Source organism: Neopelma chrysocephalum, unplaced genomic scaffold (assembly GCF_003984885.1).
Source record: "Neopelma chrysocephalum unplaced genomic scaffold, ASM398488v2 Primary Assembly neopelma1_43, whole genome shotgun sequence".
Taxonomy (NCBI): domain Eukaryota; kingdom Metazoa; phylum Chordata; class Aves; order Passeriformes; family Pipridae; genus Neopelma; species Neopelma chrysocephalum.
In genome coordinates, this window is record NW_020897702.1 from 7400746 (window position 1) to 7421889 (window position 21144).

The 21144-nt window shown below is 37.3% G+C and overlaps 1 protein-coding gene across 2 annotated transcripts in view; it reads left to right on the plus strand.

Moving 5' to 3' along the window:
- The window catches only part of MICU2 (mitochondrial calcium uptake 2), a 142130-nt gene that overhangs the window by 101053 nt on the left and 19933 nt on the right, over positions 1-21144 (plus strand). For both annotated transcript variants that reach the window (XM_027677181.1, XM_027677180.1), the window contains exons 3-7: positions 2147-2178; positions 2291-2366; positions 6960-7007; positions 11173-11255; positions 17335-17397. In XM_027677181.1, coding sequence (XP_027532982.1) covers positions 2147-2178; positions 2291-2366; positions 6960-7007; positions 11173-11255; positions 17335-17397 — 302 coding nt within the window. The remainder of the gene's footprint in view (positions 1-2146; positions 2179-2290; positions 2367-6959; positions 7008-11172; positions 11256-17334; positions 17398-21144) is intronic.

Here is a 21144-nt window from a genome sequence, read left to right on the forward strand (position 1 = left end):
CCTGGACGTTGGCAAAAGGTTACTCCCCAGTACACTGCTGTGGTAGCAGGTGCCATCCCAGATGTGATGTTCTTGGGGTCACCAGGAGAATAAAATGAGTGGAGCTGCTCTTAACCAAATAAGGGTGTATGACTGGCTTCAGTACAGACAGCGAGTACAAAGAGCATGTACAGTGAAAAACATTACAAGGTGGTTTTCCTTTTTTTCTTTCAGGTACTGTTTTTCACAGACCTACAGCCTGATTCATTCCCTCCTATAAGGCTGGTCACTCACTATCTGGGTCTCCCAGAGCCCAAGGAACAGCTGTAGTTTAGTTCCACATTGAAATGGGGCAACATTTCAAAGCTGAGATCTAAATAACTTAATTTGCTAAATAACCATTCTTTAACATGCTCTGCAGCAGTGAACGGTGTTAGATGTAACTGTGGTGTTACATCACACTGCTCAGGACTCAGCCTGACTGGATATAGTGATTGTTGCTTGTTCTCAGACTCTGTTATTGATCTGACTTCTTTTGTCTCAAATGAAGCTAGATAGAGGACTTCATACATTGTTTGAGTTAGAGGGTATCTACCCATGTAGCTTTATATACATGTGTGTATATGGGTGTAAATATATGTACAGGCAGTGCACGAAAATGTATTCATCCACAGTGACAGGTGGTACTGGCAACACCTGTTGCTGGGGTCACTCAACACTCCAGTATTAAACCCCTAATTTTAGTTGCTTATAACTTTTGTCAAACTTAAACATTTGTGTTGAAATGTTATGTGCCAGGTGTCTGCCTTAGGCTGATTTGGGGGAAGGGGTGTGGGGAGAGGAATTTTTTAGCAAAACTGTTACTGCCAGTTCAAAGAGCAGAGGCCAGGGCACAGTGGTTTGCCTGTGCTGAAAAATGAGCTATTGCTGGTTGAGATGTTCCAGCAGCTTCCCTTGTCCAAAGCAGAAAGTTGCCAGTGGAGACCCCCTGCGGCTCGGCATGCCATTTGCCAGCAATATGGAAATTTGCTGTTTTACTAAGAATGCACCTCTGTCTGGCTAAATTATGGGCCTGTGAAAACGCTCAGTAAATCTTTGTTGACAGCTGCCCACCAGGCTGCCTCCATCATGTCCATTTCCAAATAGCGGTGCTGTGCTGGTGACCCTTTGGATGCAAGGTGCCCGTGAAGCAGCAGAGTAGCCTTGGAGTCTGAGCATGGAGCATGCCAGCCTGCTGCACATAGAGGCACCAGTCCACAGAGCAAATCCAAGCAGCTCAGCTTGTGCTTACACAGTGTGAATAAATAGGAGAGAATGGTTGGCTGGAGTCCAGAGGAACTGGTGATGTAGGAAGAGAGTGATGGGCTGAGAGTGGTAAGAGTGAAGGACAACAGGGTTTTGAGAACTGTGTAAGGAGAAATGCTGAGGAGGCAGATCAGTGTGACAGGGCAGATAGACAGAGAAAGGATGGAGCACAGCTCCTGCTGGTCCATGACCACAGGATTTCTGTGATCCCTGCCTAACCAGCTGGAATGTTCCATTGATGATACATCCAGCTCTTCAAATGGTTGATTTACACAGGAATACTACCTATACTGCTGCCAGTGTCTCCCCTATTTGAGTGTATAAACTTGACCTACTAGGAAACCCTTAGGAGTTTGCATGATTTTCATCTGATGTTCTTTCAGAAGGCAGAGTTGTTCAGTATACTTCTCCTTAATAGAAGCATCAACATTTTCATACTTTTTTCTTTTTTTCTTTAGTATTTCTTAGCTTTCACGTGCACAACCTGCACTTCAAGGATTATTATGTGTGTATGCAAATCCCCAAATACTACAGTTGTTTCTTACTGTATAGTCTTGCTTTGAAATCTGTGCAACATTTGTAGCTCACAGTATGCAAAGTTACACTAGTAAGGCAGTCGTAGACACTGAAGTGGGCTGTGGTTTCATCTAGGTTGAGAACATTTGAACAGACTGCTCGTATTGCTTTTGAATCTTGTCCTTTCACGATCATTATGGGAATTAGAAACAAACTGCCTGTTCCAAAATATTCTGTTTCATATTACTTAGCATTTTCCCATAAAAATCTGAAGAAATGCCACAGGACCTGATCAAAGTTTAAAGTCAGTTTGTTATTGAATGATGATGATTTTTTTTTATTATAGGCAAAGCCTCAGCCAAGAAACTGACAAAAAAGGTAAGCAAAATGTTCCTTTCCTTCTTCAAAAGAACTTGCATTCTTTCTGTTACTGAAGTGATTAAGTCTCTTTCAAAACTGGCTTTATATTTTATTGTTTGTGTCTTTGAAGGAGATAGATGCTGCACTGCTGTATGTTGCCAAAGCTAAACCAGGACCGACCTTTTTTAGAGACCTTGGTGATAAAGGTAATGAGCACTTTTGATACTGAAAAATACATCTTGCTTTTTATCTCATTATATGGTAAGAGTTGAATGTATTTCATGGATTTGATTTCATCTGCATCTAGCCAGTAGCTGCCTCCTTGGCAAATCTCTCAGTTATGCAAGAGAGTAAAGAGGCAGGGCTGGGAATTGAAAGCCTTCTGAGGTGCAGGAGACATGAAAGAAACTGAAAAGCCTACTTGGAGAAGAGAAAGGGGCTGAAAAGGATAACTTCAGCACAAAATGGACTTCTAAGACTTGTTGTTAATAAGCTGCTGTTTCACTATGTAACTTGAACGCGTGGAAACTAAGAATAAAAATAAAATTTGTATCTAATTATGTAAAGCAGCATCCCTGATTCCAAGAGCAGTTGAACTTATTTCTTCCTCTTCAGGAGCTCTGTGACCTTTTGCAGCACTGATGTGCTTTGATTTTTTTTCACCCAACATTTCCACCTTATATTGGAAAACTCTGAGAGCTGAGATATTGTTTGTGTAAGAATAAGGAATTAAAGAACGCCAAATAAACGTGTAATTAGCATAAATTAATTGAAGGGAGAAAACAAACAAGAGGATCAAGGAAACCAAATAGATGAGTAATTAACCATTTCACCAGTAACAAAGACCAAAATCCCCAGACTAATGAGAAAGACTGACAGTGCCTATTCACAAACTTTCTGTATCATACAGTTCAGCCTGAATCCCTTATCTCATGGACATTTCTGGAAGCTGCTGTTGCACTGCTGCAGTTCCTTGGCAGGCATGAGCCACGCTCTCTCCATGCACAGCAGATCCCCAGACAGGGCTGGCAGCTTGTGCCAAGAGAGCAGCCCTCAATCTCAGCCTGCAGCATTTCACCTACCCTGCGGCCTCGTGGCCCCTTCTGCCTGCGCTTCTTTCCTTGCATCCTTGTGCAGATGTGGAAGGGGCTCCAGCTGGATGCCTTGCTTGTCAGTCCTCTCCTGAAAGCCCCAGCATACCCCAGCAACCCTGAACCATCTCCAAACAAGCTGAACATTTTTTTCCTATCCTAGGGAAGGCTGGATTTTGCATTGAATTGATTCCCTGCCTTTTCAAATTACTAATCATCACATGCTTTCTCAGAATTAGGTTTAAAGTAATCCCAGTCTTTAATTCTTGGATATTCTCTCTATATACCTTCTTTTTTAGAGCCTTTCTATTTCTCTTGATGGACACTGCAAATCCCCAGAGCACACCGCCTGTGAAAACTGGGAATCCACCAAGAGAAATTGCAAACATAGCAAATCAGCACAGCCTCCTTTTGTTGCACCTCTCTCAGCTGAGTGCTTGGCACAAAGTGGGCTCAGTGATATGCTCAGCCTGGTGTCTTTTGCATTCTGGCCAAGATCTCCCCGTACTTAGCACTGTATGTCCGTATATTCTGTCCTTCAGAGGTCACGTAGGAGTTTGAGATGATGCAGGAACATTCAGTGCAGTCATCCATATGTCCCCACAACGCATAGAGTTTTTACAGGTTTTGATCATGGTGTCTGTTTTGTGACTTTGATGCTTTTGCTTTGAGATGCATTATTATCACAGTTTAAAAATGAAAACATTTATGCTTTTACAAATACCAGAATAATGAATCTACCCTGTCCCACTGTTTAGCTGAGGTTATTTTAACTACCTTCAAATTGTTATTTAAATGTCAAGGAGAGGGAAAACTGTCATCAGTCTAGTTTGTAAAACATAATGCTAGGGAATTCTGCCTTCTAGTGGGCAGTTTTAAAATTCATGTCATATTTTGTGGGGTTTGTGATTTATTCAGCACTAAGAATACTGTACTGTCAGCATTTGCTATAAAGTTTGAGGATACAGATTTCTAGGGAGGGACAGAGAGAGTTCCTTCAGCAATAAAAAATGACAGTATTTTGACAATGCTAACTGCAAATACTTGGCTGCAAGTATGCTGAGTCATTCTACAGTATGTGAGGCTTTTCTCTTTTGAATTTTACTTGGATAGAAATATAATTTTCAGTGGGCTGTTTTATTTTGTTTTTTTTTTAAATTTGCCACATTATATATTTTAATTTGAGTAACTTTGTAATGATTACTGTAGAATTAGAAAGAAAATTACCAAAACATTTCATTTACTTGATGGATGAGATAAATTGGCCATTCACTAAAAGTAGTAAAAGGACAATAAAATTAAAATAAGATTTTTAATGGAAATTAGTCCACAAGTTAAAAAAATTGTATTACAAATTATTTCAGTATAATCAGTCTTCCAGAAAATATCAGACAGACTGTGGATTTGCTTTAAAGCACTGAGTCAGGTTTTAAAGAATATTTTTATATATTTTTGTTGTATTTACCTTTTTACCAATTTGACTATAGTGACTTTTCAAGTGTCCTCTTTCCAGACCTCTGCAATTCAAACACTTTTCCCTTGAGCCACTGAGCAGGGTGTTGTCTTTAAATTGATCTTTTCTTCACATCCTACCATCTCTGTAAAAATTTTGCAGATTCCTTCTGCAAAATTTTATAATGTATAATGATCCCTGTCTAGCTATATAGCTAAAACTCTCCAGGGGCTCAGTATTTTGTATCTCAATTATCACAACATTTTTTTTTCTATGACTTTAGCAAACATAATCTGCCATGTTAATATCCTTTCAAATGCTTTGATAAGTATATTTTTCTTTCACAACTCCTTTGAGTGTATGGTCTCTTATTTTGTGTCCCAACACTGGGCTCTCATTGTTCTATCTAGCATAAGCTGTTTGTCTTCAGTTTCCGGGTCTTCCCTAGACTACCCCTGTGCAGCGCACCTCAAGACAGCCAAGAGGCAGACTCCCACTTCTCCTTGGACAGTGATGCTCTCCTTCATTGCTTGGCGGTTAAATTTTCAGTCAGGAGTCTTTGTGCTGACACCATTGCAGTCCATGACTGGGAGGTGTTTTCTATACTGACCTGCTAAGTTGCCTCATTGACTTCCTTTATTGAATTCCTTTATGAATTCTTTCCTTAAACATTCTTTTGCTGTGTCACACACAAAACAAAATTAGGAATCTTGATCACTGCCCATCACACTAATGGCTTGATTTCTTATCAGCCCTCTTTGTTTCTGTCTTTTTTTTTTATCTTGTCTTATACGTAGGCATATAAGCTAAAAATTTGGAGTAGGAGTTCTTCCTCTATTTATTTGGTTTTGAATTTGTAGAAAACCTACATGTTTTATCTAGGAACACAACTCCAAGTTTTACAGCAATGCAAATAATAATTTGTATTCTTACAATAGCAGAAATGCTAAAACTTGTAAGCAAAATTAAGTTTTTGAGGTGAAAGTGTTTTTTATTTCCGTAGTGGTTTTATGATTGTAGTACTGTGCTGATTTACACATGATGCATGTTGGATAATAGGATGAATAGCTCTATTTTGATGGAGAGGAAAGCCTAAGATATGGAACCAGATTGAGTTCACAACAGGGTCAGCATTAGACCTCCCTTTAGCTAAGATTTGTTCTCCAATTTTCAGACTCTTGCATTTACCAATTTAATATTTCTGAACTGGTACTTAAAAGTGTTAAGTCACTATCTGAGGTCAAATACAAATGCTGCTGTCTGTGCATAGTAATTTATCAGAAGTTAATTGCTTATCACTAAAGCTTAAGTGTATTCTTTATCTATCAATTAACTGAATATAAATTATAAAAATAGTTTATCTTTGCACAGATAGGCATGTTTGAACTTCGTTATTTTAAGCAGCTTCAGCATTATACAATGTTTCACTCACAAGTTAAAAGTAGCTCAGTTATTTTGAAAAGTGATTTATAAAAAAGCCCTTTACATTTTTTCTCCAAACATTATTGCGGGGCAGATGGTTCAAATTCTGTTGTTTAACCACCCTCATTATGCGCTCTCTATCTTTAGCTTGTACACTCCATTTTGACACTATCACATCTTTGTGTTTGTTCAGGCTTTTCACTTAAGGTGGTATTTGAAAAGAAAACACTGGAATTTTCCTTCAAAAGAGGGGAAAATACTTTCACCTTGTAGAAAGGACATGTTCCTATTTAAAAAAAAAAAAGAAGCCTCCTCTTGGCGCTCGGCCCAGCAGTACTATCAGCACAATCTAGCAGCTTGGCAGCTTTGCGTGTTGCCATGTTCCCCTTGAGAATTAGAGGGAAGCTATTCTCCGCCTTTGCGAGCCTGCCAAAGGATGGAGGACTTTGATCCTTCAGGGTAATGTTAGAGTAGTTCTCCTCCCAGGTACTAAATGTGACAAAGCACATTTAATTTATTTGCCTTTTATATAAACATTGAATGTTTTCAGTGAGAATCCAAAGATTTAGTGTAGGACTTTTATTAATACCAAATAAACCTTACTTTCTGGATTAGACATGAACACTGATGAGTCTCTGGTTAGGGAATTTTACCTTCAGAGCACTAAAAACAGAAGTAAAAACTTTATTAAATAATAAAGTGGCTTACTTTAATAAATTTATTTAATACTATGTCAAACTACAGTTTTTATATTTATAGGATTTGATGTTTCAAGTCTTGCTATGAGTTTTGGGGGGTTTTTTGCAAATAATTTTTTAACTCTTTCATTTCAGGGTTGATATCTTATGCAGAGTACCTGTTTTTGCTGACGATCCTTACAAGTAAGTATTGTATATTTAAAATACATTGGCTTAAATACTCAGCTACTAACAGCTTTCCAGGAACTTTTTCTTGAAATTTTTAGCTTCTAAATTTCTACATTATTGTAAAATGTAAAAAAACACTATGTAGGGAGTGATAATGCATTAATATAAATGGATATGACTTTAATTGATTGGAACTTACTTCCATAGTGTCATCATTGGTCCATAGCAATACTTCAAAAATCGTGGTAATCCCTGCACCATGGGATCAGAAAAGCTTTTCAAAATACTTTGAGAGAGGGCAGACGTTGGTTACAGAACCACATTATAAGAGGAGGAAGAACAGGGAGGAAAGATAAATAATTTGTCTTCTGGACAGTAGTTTTTGTCATTTTGGAAATGAGACATTAACATTCCATAGTTCATGCAGTGGAATAAAAAGCTGTTGTGGCATCTCAAAGGTTGTTCCCTATTATTCTTGTGTTCAGATATGCAATGGATGCAATATATAAACAGAAGAATTCTGCCGTGTCTTTTTGTTTGGTTTTTTAATCCTTTTTTTTTATCCTCTGTTCCTTTTGACTTCATTTTCTCCAAGTATTTTACATGTATTTCTGCTTCCTTCCTTTTTGTCTAACAGACCTTTTGGTACTTGCTTTATCTACAAACAGTAGGCATTTTTTGTTGTGCATGGAAGTGATCTCAGATTTTCTAGGTTTCCTCACCCATACTTACTCTGTGCCATGCTTGCCACACCTGCATTTTATTCTGATGAAGTGTAGGCGATGCTGAAAAATACCAAGATTTGAGATGTGTGCAATGAACAGTGAGACCCATACACTAGTAGTGAAGTAGTTCATGTGCATGTCCATGGAATAGCCCACATGTGCAGTCTTGTTTGCCTAACTTTTACAAGTCTAGCATTTTCAGCAAGGGACAAAACCAGGCATACTAGATTTATGGTGTCAGTGGATGGGGAAAAGAGAGAAGGAAGTAGTCGCTTTTGCCTGATGGACTGTATATGCTTGACCCTCATCACTTCCATGGCCGCGGCTTAAACAAATTGACAAATTTTCCTTGCACTGGAAATCCACCTTCTATGGTGTAGTATGAAAAAATAATGTTGGTCTCCAGAGAGTGGAGAGAGTATGTCCAGCCTTCCTGATAATGGCCTTCAGTATACACCTCTTGCACAGTTTAGGTAGCCCTTTTGCATCTTACCTCATTTCTAGCAGAACTATATTAGCTCGTACTACACGGCATGAAGGGTGGGTAATCTCTTAGGGAACTTCAGCTAGTACACAGTAATAAATAATATATAGATGCATTAAGATAACCTAGGTAACAGACAAATATACTGCTTCAGCAGTGGCGACTGTCCCATGCTACACGCTGCTTGAACCTGAGTTATACCGTGTGTTCAAGTGGTTTTAAAATCAGAAATAAGAGTTTAGCCCAGTTAGAATACTGATTTTAATATATTTGTTGCAACTCAAAAATTATGCATTTATGTTAAAAAAGGAAAACTGTGGACAGCCAAATTATAACTTCAGAAGAATACCTTAAAGTTGCAGTAATAGGTGCCAAAGGTTCTATTTCTTTAAAAATTTATGGCAGCTGAAAGTGAGTTCATGCTGAATTATTGGCTGAAACAATTAGAAAATTGAAGCAGTATCAGAGCAAGTTGTTCCACTTCTCCAAACAGTCAAGTAACATTATTTTTCACAGAATTTCTTTAAGAATGTATTGAACTGCAGAAACAAAGGCACCTTTTGATGCAGGATAAAAATGCAGTGCTAATGTTGCTGCTTTGGTTACACAGAGGGTTATCATATCGATCAGTTTGAAAGCAAATGTCAACAAGTGTTAGTGCCTCTATCTTTGCCTAACAAGTATCCCATGTCAGTCAGCCCCAAGTTACACAACCTGTCTCTCTCACTACTGAGAATTAATATGAGATTTCTTAAAGCAGGCATTAATATTTAAATTACTTCTACAAAGTCACCAACAGAACAATTGGGAAACAGAAGAAGAGTCACCAGACTCCTGGTTCCAGGACACTGCTGACCAGACCATGCTGCCTGTCATACAAAAGCAGTGTCTGTAACAACACTGAACTTAAAAATGTAATTTTGTGTCAGACAAAGGCTTTATTTTTTTGCCCCTGTGACCTTCTTTTCTCTTTTCTGTGTTCCTTGTATCATCACTATCTTTTTTTCTTCCAGTGCTGTATTGAATTTCATTTCTAGCAATAGGTTAATGGCACCCTGGCTGGTAAAGAAGCCCAGGAATTGAAGTTGTCACCTTTACTCAAAGCTTCATTTCAATTAGCCAGTCACACAAATTGACAGCTTGGTCAACATAGGAATAGTTGGATAGGAAGCACCTAGGTCTAACCTGCCCTCACAGCCAAGATGAAGCTCTTCTGTTCGGATTTTGGATTTTTGCCTGATTCTAATTAAATACAAATATATCTGTGGTAGTCTTTGAACTATGCTTATTTTACGAACACATACCTTTGGGGTTACATCATATCAGATAAGTATGTCATCTTTGTATAAGCAGCTTTAGGTCCTGTATTTTCAGTAACAGCTCTCTTATCTGAAAATTGGAACACAGATGGTATGAATTACTATTAAATACATCAATTACTTTGTTCTCTAAATATGTTACAGGATAGCCTTTTCTTGCTTTTGTACTAGTAATACAAATTTAGCATGTACCATTTCCATGGAAAGGAAGCCAGTTTTGATTATTACAACACAGTTGCTGGGGAAGGGCTCTGCTGTGCAGATTGCGATGGTATTTATAAAATATCCATGCATCACAAGATTGCTTCACATAGAATGTTAGTTGACTGCTGAAGATGTAGTTATTTCTAAAATGTAAAAATAGTACTTTCTTCAACAATCTTGTTATGACTTTAAAGGAATGGGATATTCCTTCAGCTTGTTCCCTTGACAGAAATATTCTTTTAAAAAAGAAATTGCAAGACTTAGAACTTTTCAGAATGGAACTAGAAGAACATATTTCCAAAAGGAAAACTCTGAAGGCATTAGAATTTTTTAGGTACTGCTTCACTGCCCTCACAAGTCCAACATTGTTCTTGGAAACATGAATATATTCCAGAGACGTTAAGTCCATGGCTTTCATATTAATACCTGACTTAAATGGTTTGTGGAATTAATTCATGTGCTCCAGAAATTACTGGGATAAGGGCTTGCTACTGCAGTGAACTGTAACTACATTTTCAGCAGCATGCTGCTCCTGTGTGGGCTCACTAATGAGCGAGGCCACCTCCTGTAAGCAAAGTAAGACCAGGAAATCATGGGAAGGAGCTCAAAACACACTATGTTTTTATAGCAAGATTCAGAGCTCATTACATTTTTGTGTTGAAAAGAAACATCCACTCAGTGAAGGAAATGCACGGTAAAATTGTGTAAAATTCCTGAGAAAAATCAGCTTGATGGGAGTCATACAAAACATGCTTTTGTCAAAAAAGACCGGAAAGAGTAGTTTATTACATCTTAGTAATATTCGAGTACATTGTTTAGGGAAGAAGGAGAAGGGAAGTTAAAAAAGGCCTAGAGCTAACACAGCAGGAGCAGGAGCCAAGAGCTGGCCACTGTTACAGCATTGGTCTGTCTGCTGGGGAAGACTTCTAATACTGACATACAGTCACCTGTGCAGGAAGTACCTGAGGAGTACATTAGCTCTTTTACCCAGTTTGGAAATAATTATTGGTTTCTGAAGGCAATTTCCACTCATCTAACCTGAAAAGGAGCTCTAATAAACAAGACAGAGCTAGACTGCAGAAGTGACATGGGATCATGGAGACATCCATAGAGAGTATCTTAAGACCAGGACAGTAAGAGATATGATATTGTTGTGGAGATCAGATGGACATTCATGGCTGTACTTTGGCACTCCTGGCATTTCTTACTTTCCCATTACATTAATTATCCCTTGAAATGATAGTAAAAAGGTGTTTAAAAAGTTTGCTTATATTGGAAGAGATGTGTGCGGTTCACTGGAAATACCATGCATGTATGTAACAATGGAGAACTGAACCATAGGCAATATTCATTTTGCAGTCGTTATTAATTTTGTAATCATTATTTAAGTGCTAGTGTAAGCATCTGTGTGTATATTTTCAATAAAGTTATTTTTCAATTTGCTGCAGAACCCCAGACTGGACTTCAGATTGCCTTTAAAATGTTGGATACAGATGGCAATGAGCGAGTTGAAAAAAAAGAATTCTTTAAGGTAGGTGTATTTATATGCATATTAATTTTAAAGCATTTAAATAGATCCATGGGTTATATTTGCTAAATGAAGATTCATTAAAATCATCAAGCCTATTTTTCAGTCCAATCTATGTTCACGTACTTATTAAAATATTTTATATGAAAGAAGCACATACCAAAGTATTGCTGTAGAAGTACTTGAATTTGAATCCACTTTTATAAATGTTACCTTTGAGTTGTATCTAAAAATCTGCTACTAGGAAGGTTGGTGTACATCCCTTAATCCCATAAGCTAATTTAAATAATCATCTGGAAGAATCTTTTATTTTCTAAATATGTTGAATAATTTCTTTAATACACCATCCTCCTTTGTTTTTTATTAATTTTGTTTGGTGCTGCAGAAGGGCAGGGTTTTTCCCATGTTTTATATAAACTATGTGGGAGAAAAACAGATGCTTAAAAAACAAAGAAAACTTTACTCTGTTCTTTTAAAGAAGAATAGGCTTAATTACATAGCTTATTCAACTTTTAAATATTTAACGGAAGACTGCTAACTAAATACTTCTTGTCAAAAATTGAATGCAGAATTAACAAACATAATTTTTCATAGACTCCCTCAGCTTAATTCAGATCCTTCATTGATATTGGAGGTAACTGGACAGACGGTTTTATAAGAAGCTGACATGGCTACTACAATTCAAATTATTTTCTGTCACTAGGATAAAGTTAAAGGTGACCATTAATGCACAACTCTAGAGAACCATAGAATCTAAAACTTAAAAAGATACACCTGTTGATAGAGAAATTGGCAAAAACTTATGTAAGTGTACTTTCATAGCCTTAAACTCTGAATTAATGATACAATAGCTGCTGGCATGTGTTTTGCACTGATCACCATTTTTTCGATGAATTGCCTCTTAGCAAGGTTGATTGATGAGTCATACTTTAAAGATATTATAAAATGTTGTAAAAATACTTTTAGACTTAGTAGTACTGTTAGAAAATAAATCTTGAAATCAGATCATTTACAAGGCAATGTTCCCAGAAGCCCCTGAGCCTGCAGATACCCTTGTCATGGTTTAACCCCAGCCAGCAACCAAGGGCCACAGAACCTCCCCTTCACTCCCCCACCAGCAGGATCAGGGAGAGAATCAGAAAGGCAAAAGCTAGAAAACTCATGGATTGAGATAAAGACAGTTTAATAGAGAAAACAAAAGCCACACACACAAGCAAAGCAAAACAAGGAATTAATTCACTGCTTCCCATGGGCAGGCAGGTGATCAGCCATCTCTGGTAGAGCAGGGCCCCATCATGCATAAGAGTGACTTAGGAAGACAAATGCCATCATTCCAAATGTCCCCTCCTTCCTCCTTCCTCTCCCCACTTTACATACTGAGCATGGTCTGGAATATCCCTTTGGTCAGTTGGGGTCACCTGTCGCAGCTGTGTCTCCCCCCAGCCTCCCATGTACCCCCAACTTCCTCACCAGCATGGCAGTAGGAAAAGTAGAAAAGGCCTGGGCTCTGTGTAAGCCCTGCTCAGCCATAACAAAAACTTCTCTATATTATCAAGCCTCTGTCCAGAACAAATCCAAAACACAGTCCCACACCACCCACTGTGAAGAAAATTAGCCGTACCCCAGCCAAAACCAGCACAACCCTACACTCATTTGTTGCTACACAGAATCTTTTAATTTTGAAGAATTGACTCTGTTAAAATGTTAATTATTCTGCTGACTAAAAAAAAAAAAAATTCCAGAAAAACTTATATTTTTAACCTACTAAACCTGGAGCAATCCTAGTGAATTGTTATTAGACTAGCAGTGCCCTGATCACCAAAACATGTATGTTATGTCTGTACTATTCATCTACAAAACAATATGTTACAGGCCAAAGTAACGCTATGAACACGAGTGAACATATTCAGCATGTAGTGCCTCTGCACCAAAATGCCATGTTAGCAGTGCTACCTTTAAATAGGTACCATGTCAGTTAAACAAATGAGGAGATTCTTACGGAAACACTGCACAACTCTCTTAGGGAGATGTGCAGTATGTCATAAATTTAATGTCCATTATCCATTTCAGGTAATTCTAATTGAATCAGCCAGTATAAACAACAGAAAGTGATCAAATGTAGAGGTGAAAACATCATACAAATCATTGAAAATAATTCAATTTCTGTAGCAGCAATCAAGTTAAATGAAAATTATTCTGGTTAGATAGATTGTTACTTTGCATTTCCTTTATGAACTGGATTGGTAAATTAATTTAGAGTGGTAAAAAACAACCCATATAAATTACTCTGTCAACTCGCAAGTATCATTAAATTCAAAGAAGTCCCACAGGATGCAAGTTAGTCAGAAGACGAGTTTTCTCTCAGGACATTTACTTAGCATTTATAGAGGTGACTACTTTGAAGCAAAATTTTATTTTTATAGATTAGGTTTAAAAATAAAATTTTTGGAATGTAAGAATCTGGAAAAATGTCTGTGTGTTAACCTATATACACAGAAAGTTTCTGGGTAGCTAATAAATCAGTAAATTTTGTGGCTAATCTGTCATTTGTCTTGTCCCAGTTGGCATCTTAGGAAAATACATCTGAGCTATTCTATAGTTATTTCCACACTATATTTGACAATAATATCAGGAAACATATGTAAGGAAAGGGCAGTGGAAAAGCACAGTGAAGAAGCGGTAATTAGGAGTCAGTGTCTGTAAACAGGACACAATGGGAAAAGAAATTTCAGTGCTGCTTCATTCTTATGCTTCTTCTCCCTACTTCCCATCCGTTATCTACTAATTAGACATCTGTGTATGTCTATGTTATCTGTTGATCTAGACTATAAACTCTTTGAGGTAAGAACATGCCTTTTTGCTTGCAAAATGTCCTTCTTTCTTTGAATTGTGTATGTCTCAATTCTCACATGTTACTGGATGGACAGGCACAAGATGTGTCAAGTGGATCATTCAGGAAAGTTGAGAAGGGTGACAAGCAGAAACTACAACCCAAGTCCTTAGTACCTGCAGTAAATGATGGATATAGACTGTTCAAACCTGTGTGGATCAGACACTAAAGGAGTGTGAGATGCAGAATTTCCCAGTGCTCTTTGCTAGCATAAATGGATGTTCAGGAAAGGAGATCTTGAATGCAATCCCATGTTTTCAATAAGAGAATTTATCTTGTCCTCCATAGCCTTTCCATTTCTGTGCACATTCTCCTCATTTCCAGTAGAAGTCTCTCCCTTCACAGGGACACTCTTATTCTCTCTCCTTCCTGTTTCTTTGTATTCAAGGCAGTGTATTTCTGCTTCATTCGTTACAGTGGTACACAATCACGAGAGACATTTCCGTATTAGGGCCCAGAACATTTTGGTGCTTTGCCCTGCAGCTTCAGGGTGAAGAAGACAAGGTAGAAGTGGCATGTTCACAGATGCTAGTTGCCATCCTTTCATCAGCCCCTGCCAGGGTGCAGAATCATTTCTCAGAGCTATATTATCTGCATCTTTGTGAGGACAGTAAGATAATTCTGTGAACTCTGCACTTCAAGACATTCTCTTGAGATTCAGTGAGGGGGATTTCCAGACACATAATAACCCATGCACATTAATCTGAGACCTCCCACCAAGAATAAGGCTACCAAAGTTCCCAAAATCCCCAGCAAGTAAGGAATTTCCCTAACTCTGTCCTGATTAAAGATGTCTAAGTAAAACTAATGACAGTTCAAAACTGTTGGGAATGGAGATAGAGTGGTTCTGATGGCACATGCAAGACAATGTGATTTAAACTTTCTAAATAGACTGTCTTACACACTTGTCCTGGAGCACAGATACCACAAAAAAACTTACAGAGCTCCATCTAGGGCTGAATGAACCAGCACCCGACCCTCATTGTGGTAGTTTGGTACAGAGCACTTCTATAGTCCTAGAGCATCCACAAGCACTGATCTCTCTCAAACAACTGGAAGATGCAAAATCACCTCTTTCTATAAGACTGACATAGCCTTTCTGCCAGATGTTGTCTTGTTCAGAACAGATTACTTCTTAGTATGTCTTTAGCAAAGAGGCTTCAGTTGTGCATAATAGGTGTCATTATCTTTAAATTAGCCATTAATGTCTTGAGTGATGAACAGATATAAATATTAAATACAATAAATATTACATGGATGAGTCCATTTCTTGAGGCAGAATTCTTCTCCCTCTGTGAGTAGTTGCTGTATTGGACTGGAAAAAAACTTCTGGAAATAGTTTCAAGCCCTAAAAGGATTTACATACAGTGTAAGAAAACAATAAACTAAATCTTTTAGAATGCTTGTGAAAAAAGTTGCACCGGATGTCTGTGCTCTTAAGTAGTCTCTGCAGATATTTTTAAGAGTCCTTTAAAAATAAAATCCAAAAGAAAAAAATCATATTTTCTCTGGAAAGTATTTGCAGTTTTATTTCTTATTTCTTTTATTTCTTATGTGTGAGCAAAAGATCAATTTTTCAGGTAAGAAAAAATGTGATCTTTTAATGAGAATGTTGACAAGCAGTTGTGTTTTTATCCAGAGCTCTATAATACTATTTTGCTATGAAGAAATTAATAATATTTCTACTGTACTTGTCAACTATTTTGTAAATGATCAAAAATAAAAGTAATTTGGAGAAACTTGGAAGAATGAGTAATTTTTAATTGCCTTGTTTACAGTATTTCTTTTGATAGATACTATCAAGACATGGGATTCAAAACTTAGAGAGTAACTGTCCTGAGAAACTAAAAAACTGAGGTTATTTAAAAAACCAAAAACAAACAAATGAACAAAAAAAAACAACCAAACAAAAAAATCCCACCAACCCAGAACAGGTGAATTTGTCAAAATCTGAGGGTCAAGGGAAGACCTTTGGCAACATGAACAGTTAGTGGGTTTTTTCTTACTCAGTATTCACAAGTCTGTATTGATTATCTGAACAACAACAACACAAAACAAAACCAAAACAAACAAAAAAAAGCCCACAAAACCAAGCAAACAAACAAATGAAAAAAAGCCCTAAGGAGAGATTTGAAAACAGTTCAAAATAATGGCTATATGGCTATGCAGATTTGGTAATGGATTCTTTTCCCAGTTTTAGTGGGCAGGTTGAGGAATCACTCAGAAATGTTTGAGAAGCAAACCAGCAGCTTTGAAAACCCTGAGCTTTAAACACATCTTTCCTAAAGTCTCCAAATCCAGAGTGATTGGTGTAAGTCCATATCTATACCTGAAATTTATTAAGTCCCTTGTTCTTTCATTTTTGCTGTCCTTTTGAGGATTCATTCAAGTGTCTGAAAGGTAGGTATACTTTGTACTGTAATAAATCACTCGTTCTTGTGGCAGTGTTGACCTTCCAAGCTGAAATACATTCAAAGAAACATTGCAGCTCAGATATACTGGAGGTACTGCAAATTAATGCACTTTCTATATTACCTTAAAGCTCTATTTGCGACAAGTTATGTTTTTAGATATGAGTAATTTCAGTAATTCTGAAAATCTTCTTTGCTAATACTTTCGGGATTAATTTATTTCTGGGGTGGAGGGGAAACTCAAACCACACTCTGCCTAATGCCAGTTCTGAAAAAAAAAATGTTTTCTTATTTAATGAAATTATTCTTTGTTGTTAGTTGTACAGTACTTCGTTTGGACACGTATGTTTTTCATGTATAGAAGATCGTGTCTGTAGCAGAACTGTGTAAAGCTATCTAGAAGGACAGCATGAAAATCAGGATAATTTTTATTTCCAAAATGATCCTTGATGTTATACCCTTGAGTTTCAAAATCTTATGAAGTGAATGCTAAGCTTCTAGTACAAGAAAATCTCCTCTAAAAATAGAGTAAGCACTGGATTGCAAGAGATAGATTCATGTTCTGCTTGGCTACAGTAACCACTGTAGATAAGACATTCCTGGGGAAAAGTTTGTCTGAATAGCAAGATATCCTTAAGGATTTGCAAATATTTTGTCATGACTAGAGAACCTTGCAGAAATGTATAATTAAGAAAAGGTGCAATTAAAACATGTTTCTGAAAAAGAAGACTCTTGTAAGATCACATTTGTAATTTTCTTGTTCTTTTTTCAACAAATAAAGCTACAGAGAATCATTGGGAAGGAAGATGATTTGAAAGCAGCGGGAGATGAAACAGTACTTCGGGTATGAAATAGAGATAAAGTTTTCTTTACAAAAACATTTTCATGTTTCCTGTGAACTTTGTTATTTTTTCAGAGTTTTTATATAAGTACGTAAGCGCCAGTATTAGTGCTTTAATTAAATGAAAGGGAATGATTTGTCAACTGCTTTCTAACTGGGAAGAAAAATGTTTGTCACTTCTGAACTATCCGAGGAAATGTTTTCAGTCAGTGTATTTCATGACTGTGTAATCACTTGGTTATTTAGTTTCCATGAGCCTCTGTTTCAAAGTAACTCTCTTCTATTTATGAAAAACTAAGAAAAAACTCTGTATTGCCGTATGAGAATAGAAGGCTTTTCAAATAGAAACTGATAGCTTAAACTTACCTAAGTGCTGCTGTTGCAGGAATATCAGCTTATTCTGAGTTGAAGTGTGATTACTGAGGTGTCAATGAGGTGACAAAGGTAAGAATTACTTTAGTTAAGTCCACTTCCAGAAAGAGATGGCGTAGATGCAGACCAGAAGAAACAATCTTAGAGTATGATCTTTCAACTGGGAAAGAAGTTACATTGTTTTGCAGACCTTCAGCAAATGGTAAATACATCTCTTCAATGAAAGGGACGGGTAAATTCCTGCTCACTTCTGTTTTCCCCTGAAGCCAGCCACCTGCAACCTCCCTTCTTCCCAGGGAGAGTCTTTGCCAGCTGCCATCTCTTCTTCATTCTGTACTCAGCAGAGAGACAAGATATTCTGTAGCCTGGGTGAGATTGAGTAAGACTGAAAACAGAGAGAGGAAGTCCTGAGCATATTGAAAACACCTCTGAAGAGGCTGATGAACCACATTACATGCAATAGCACAAGGGGCAGTGCCTCAAGTTGCATCGTGGGAGGTTTAGATTGGATATTAGGAAAGAAATTTTCACTGAAAGGGTGATCAAGCATTAGAACAGGCTCTCCAGGGAAGCAGTGGAATCGCTGTCCCTGGAAGTGTTCAAAAAAATGTGCGGCTGTGATGCTTAGAGTCATAATTTAGTGGTGGACTTGGCAGTGCTGGGCTAATGGTTGGACTTGATGATCTTAGAGGTTTTTTCCAATCTAAATTATTCCATGATTCTAAGGAGGGGGAGAGTACAGATGGATTATCTCCATCTATTACTATAAGATGCTGCTTACATCAGCAGCACTACTTTTCTTGCATGCTTAAATTGGATGGTGTAGCTGAAGGATATTTTTCTCACCACAAACTTGCCTTCAGTTCTAAACTTTCAGTTTACATTAGGCATGAGGCAGCAACTGCTTGTGTTGAAAGCATTCAATAAGGAATTTATACAGGGCTCTGCTTTGTAAACCTATCATACATCAGCAGTTTCTTCAAAGAGTTGCTCATGTTTACTTTTTCACCTACCTGGGGAAAAAGCAAAAGTGGCAGTATTGCCAACACCTTTAATATTTATTGGGCATAAAGTGGCTTCTGATGCACAAAAATTTTCCTCCCATAATGTATATTCAAAGTTCAGTTAAAAATTGTTTGACTGACTAACAACCATCACTTTTCTCGAATCTTTTCATCAGTCACCAGATTAAAATAGCTAGGATTAATAGGGTTGTCCGCTCCTCAAACCCGATTTCAATTGAGGCTTAACTGCCATGACAGTGAAAGAAAAAGGATCTTTATTCTGCATGAATGCACAGCTATAGTATAAAATTTCCAGAAAACTTTGATACAGTTGGACAGATTAGTTATAAACACATAAGGTTATTGTGAGCTAATTGAATACCTGAGCTGGAATGTCTCTCTTTTGGTTTTGTCTTGCTTCAAATTTTGTCTTCAGAATTCTCCATTCAGAAAAATCTGAAGTTATTGTAACCAGAAAATATTATTTACTACAGTTTCTTAAAAGATTATCAATGGAATTATAGTACAAAAGAAGAATTAAATAGCTATGGAAACTACAGCTAACTTGAAATTCTTCTGATCTCTATAATTCTACTTGGCAAAATCCAGATTATCGCATTTCTTCTAATTTTTATTTTCTTTCCTATCTCAGTCTCCCATGAAAGAAGTTGATTATATTTGTAAGCAGTGAATATGACTATACAATGTAGTCAGTGGATATGTTTTTACCCTTTCTTTTTAATAGTTATGGCAGTCATAGTATTCCTTTTAAGCAAAACAGATGAAGCATAAAAATATGGGGTTTAAGTTGACTGTGTTTTTTGAAAGCTGAGATACTGCAATGGAATTTTGGTGTTTGGGATAGTTCTTTATTTCCACAACACTTTCACAAGTTGCGTATGAGTCTGCTGGTTTTTCAGAGTAAATCCAGTCTCTGATACCAGGTGGAAAAAGTCACCAACTTAGGAAAATACCAGTTTAAATGGTAGTCTGCAATGTTATTTAACCAGTGGGTTTATCTGGGTGTGTTCCTGTTACAGTGTAAACAAAGGTCCCAGTCATTTATTAACTGTATGGATATACCATTTAATACTCATTGAGTTACTGTATTAGGAAAAGAGAAAGCAGTTTGCTGTGCTCCCAGGGTGCTTGTATCTCTGCCTTTTTTACTGAAACTTTGACTTACACACCTAAAATTCAAATTTTCACCAGTAATGGCTCTTGAATGGGATTGCAGTGGCCTTGGCTATCCAGATACATATATATTTCAATGGAGGGTTTTTCTTTTTCCAATATTATAATTGATGCTGGAAGAAAAACCAAAAAGTCCCCCCAGCCTTAACTGACCCCATCTTTTGGGAAGTTCCATGCTGAGTTTTGCAGAGCATGCAATCTGATTTTCTCATAGCAGGGGTGCCCACACAGTGAAGGAGGCTTACAGGTGCAGGCAGGCTTACAAAACTGGAACCTGGTTCTTTCTAATTAGAAAATGGCACAGAAGTCAACAGAGGCAGTGACCTCACCCACCTTCCCCACAGGCCAAAGGAAATGCTCCATCTGGCTTCCTAGCAGAACTGTTCTTCATATGAAACATCCAGCTGAACATGTCACTGTGGTTCATGGAAGAGGAGAACCAAACTGCCTGCCTGGGAGTGGTTTAGAATATAGCAGGAAAGTGCATGAGCTAGAAGATTTTGGTGTATTTTGAAAAGGTGTTGCCCAGTGACCACCACCCTTTGCTTTTGTGTTACTGCCTTGAGTTCCTTAAAAGGTTGCTCTAACAGTGTATAGTGCTTTAGTGTTCTGATGGTGAAAACAGTGCTAATGGCTGCAGATATCTCCTTTAAGGCAGGGAATATTCTAGATCAGGGACTTTGCTCTCAGGCCCTTCAATTTAGATTAATGAGTTATCAAGTACTTTCAATACCTCCCATTTAATATGCTTTATGTAATGGGTAAACTTATAAGTTAATTTTAGCTATTGTTAGAAAAGGAATGACAATACAGAATGTTTTATATTTGTTCTTGAAATGAAATTAATGTTGGGAAATACATGTGCTGTCTCATTTCCAAATGATTAAACATATGCTTCTGGATTTCATAATGAACACATTTTCATACAAAGTGTGAAATGTGTGGTTGGGGAGTTTTTTCACATTTAATTAGTAACTGGGGATACAGCTATTAATCTCTTTTAAACAGAAAACCTTTGAACGAAAATTGAGTGTGACTATACATGGTATACTTTTAGACCCATATATGAATAATACCTTATTATTTGTGTGTCAGTTGTTTTAACCTGTCTACTTCTCTTTCTTTGTTTTTTTCCTTGTGGTTCTAGAAGAGGTAAATGAGATTAGTCATCCATAGATTT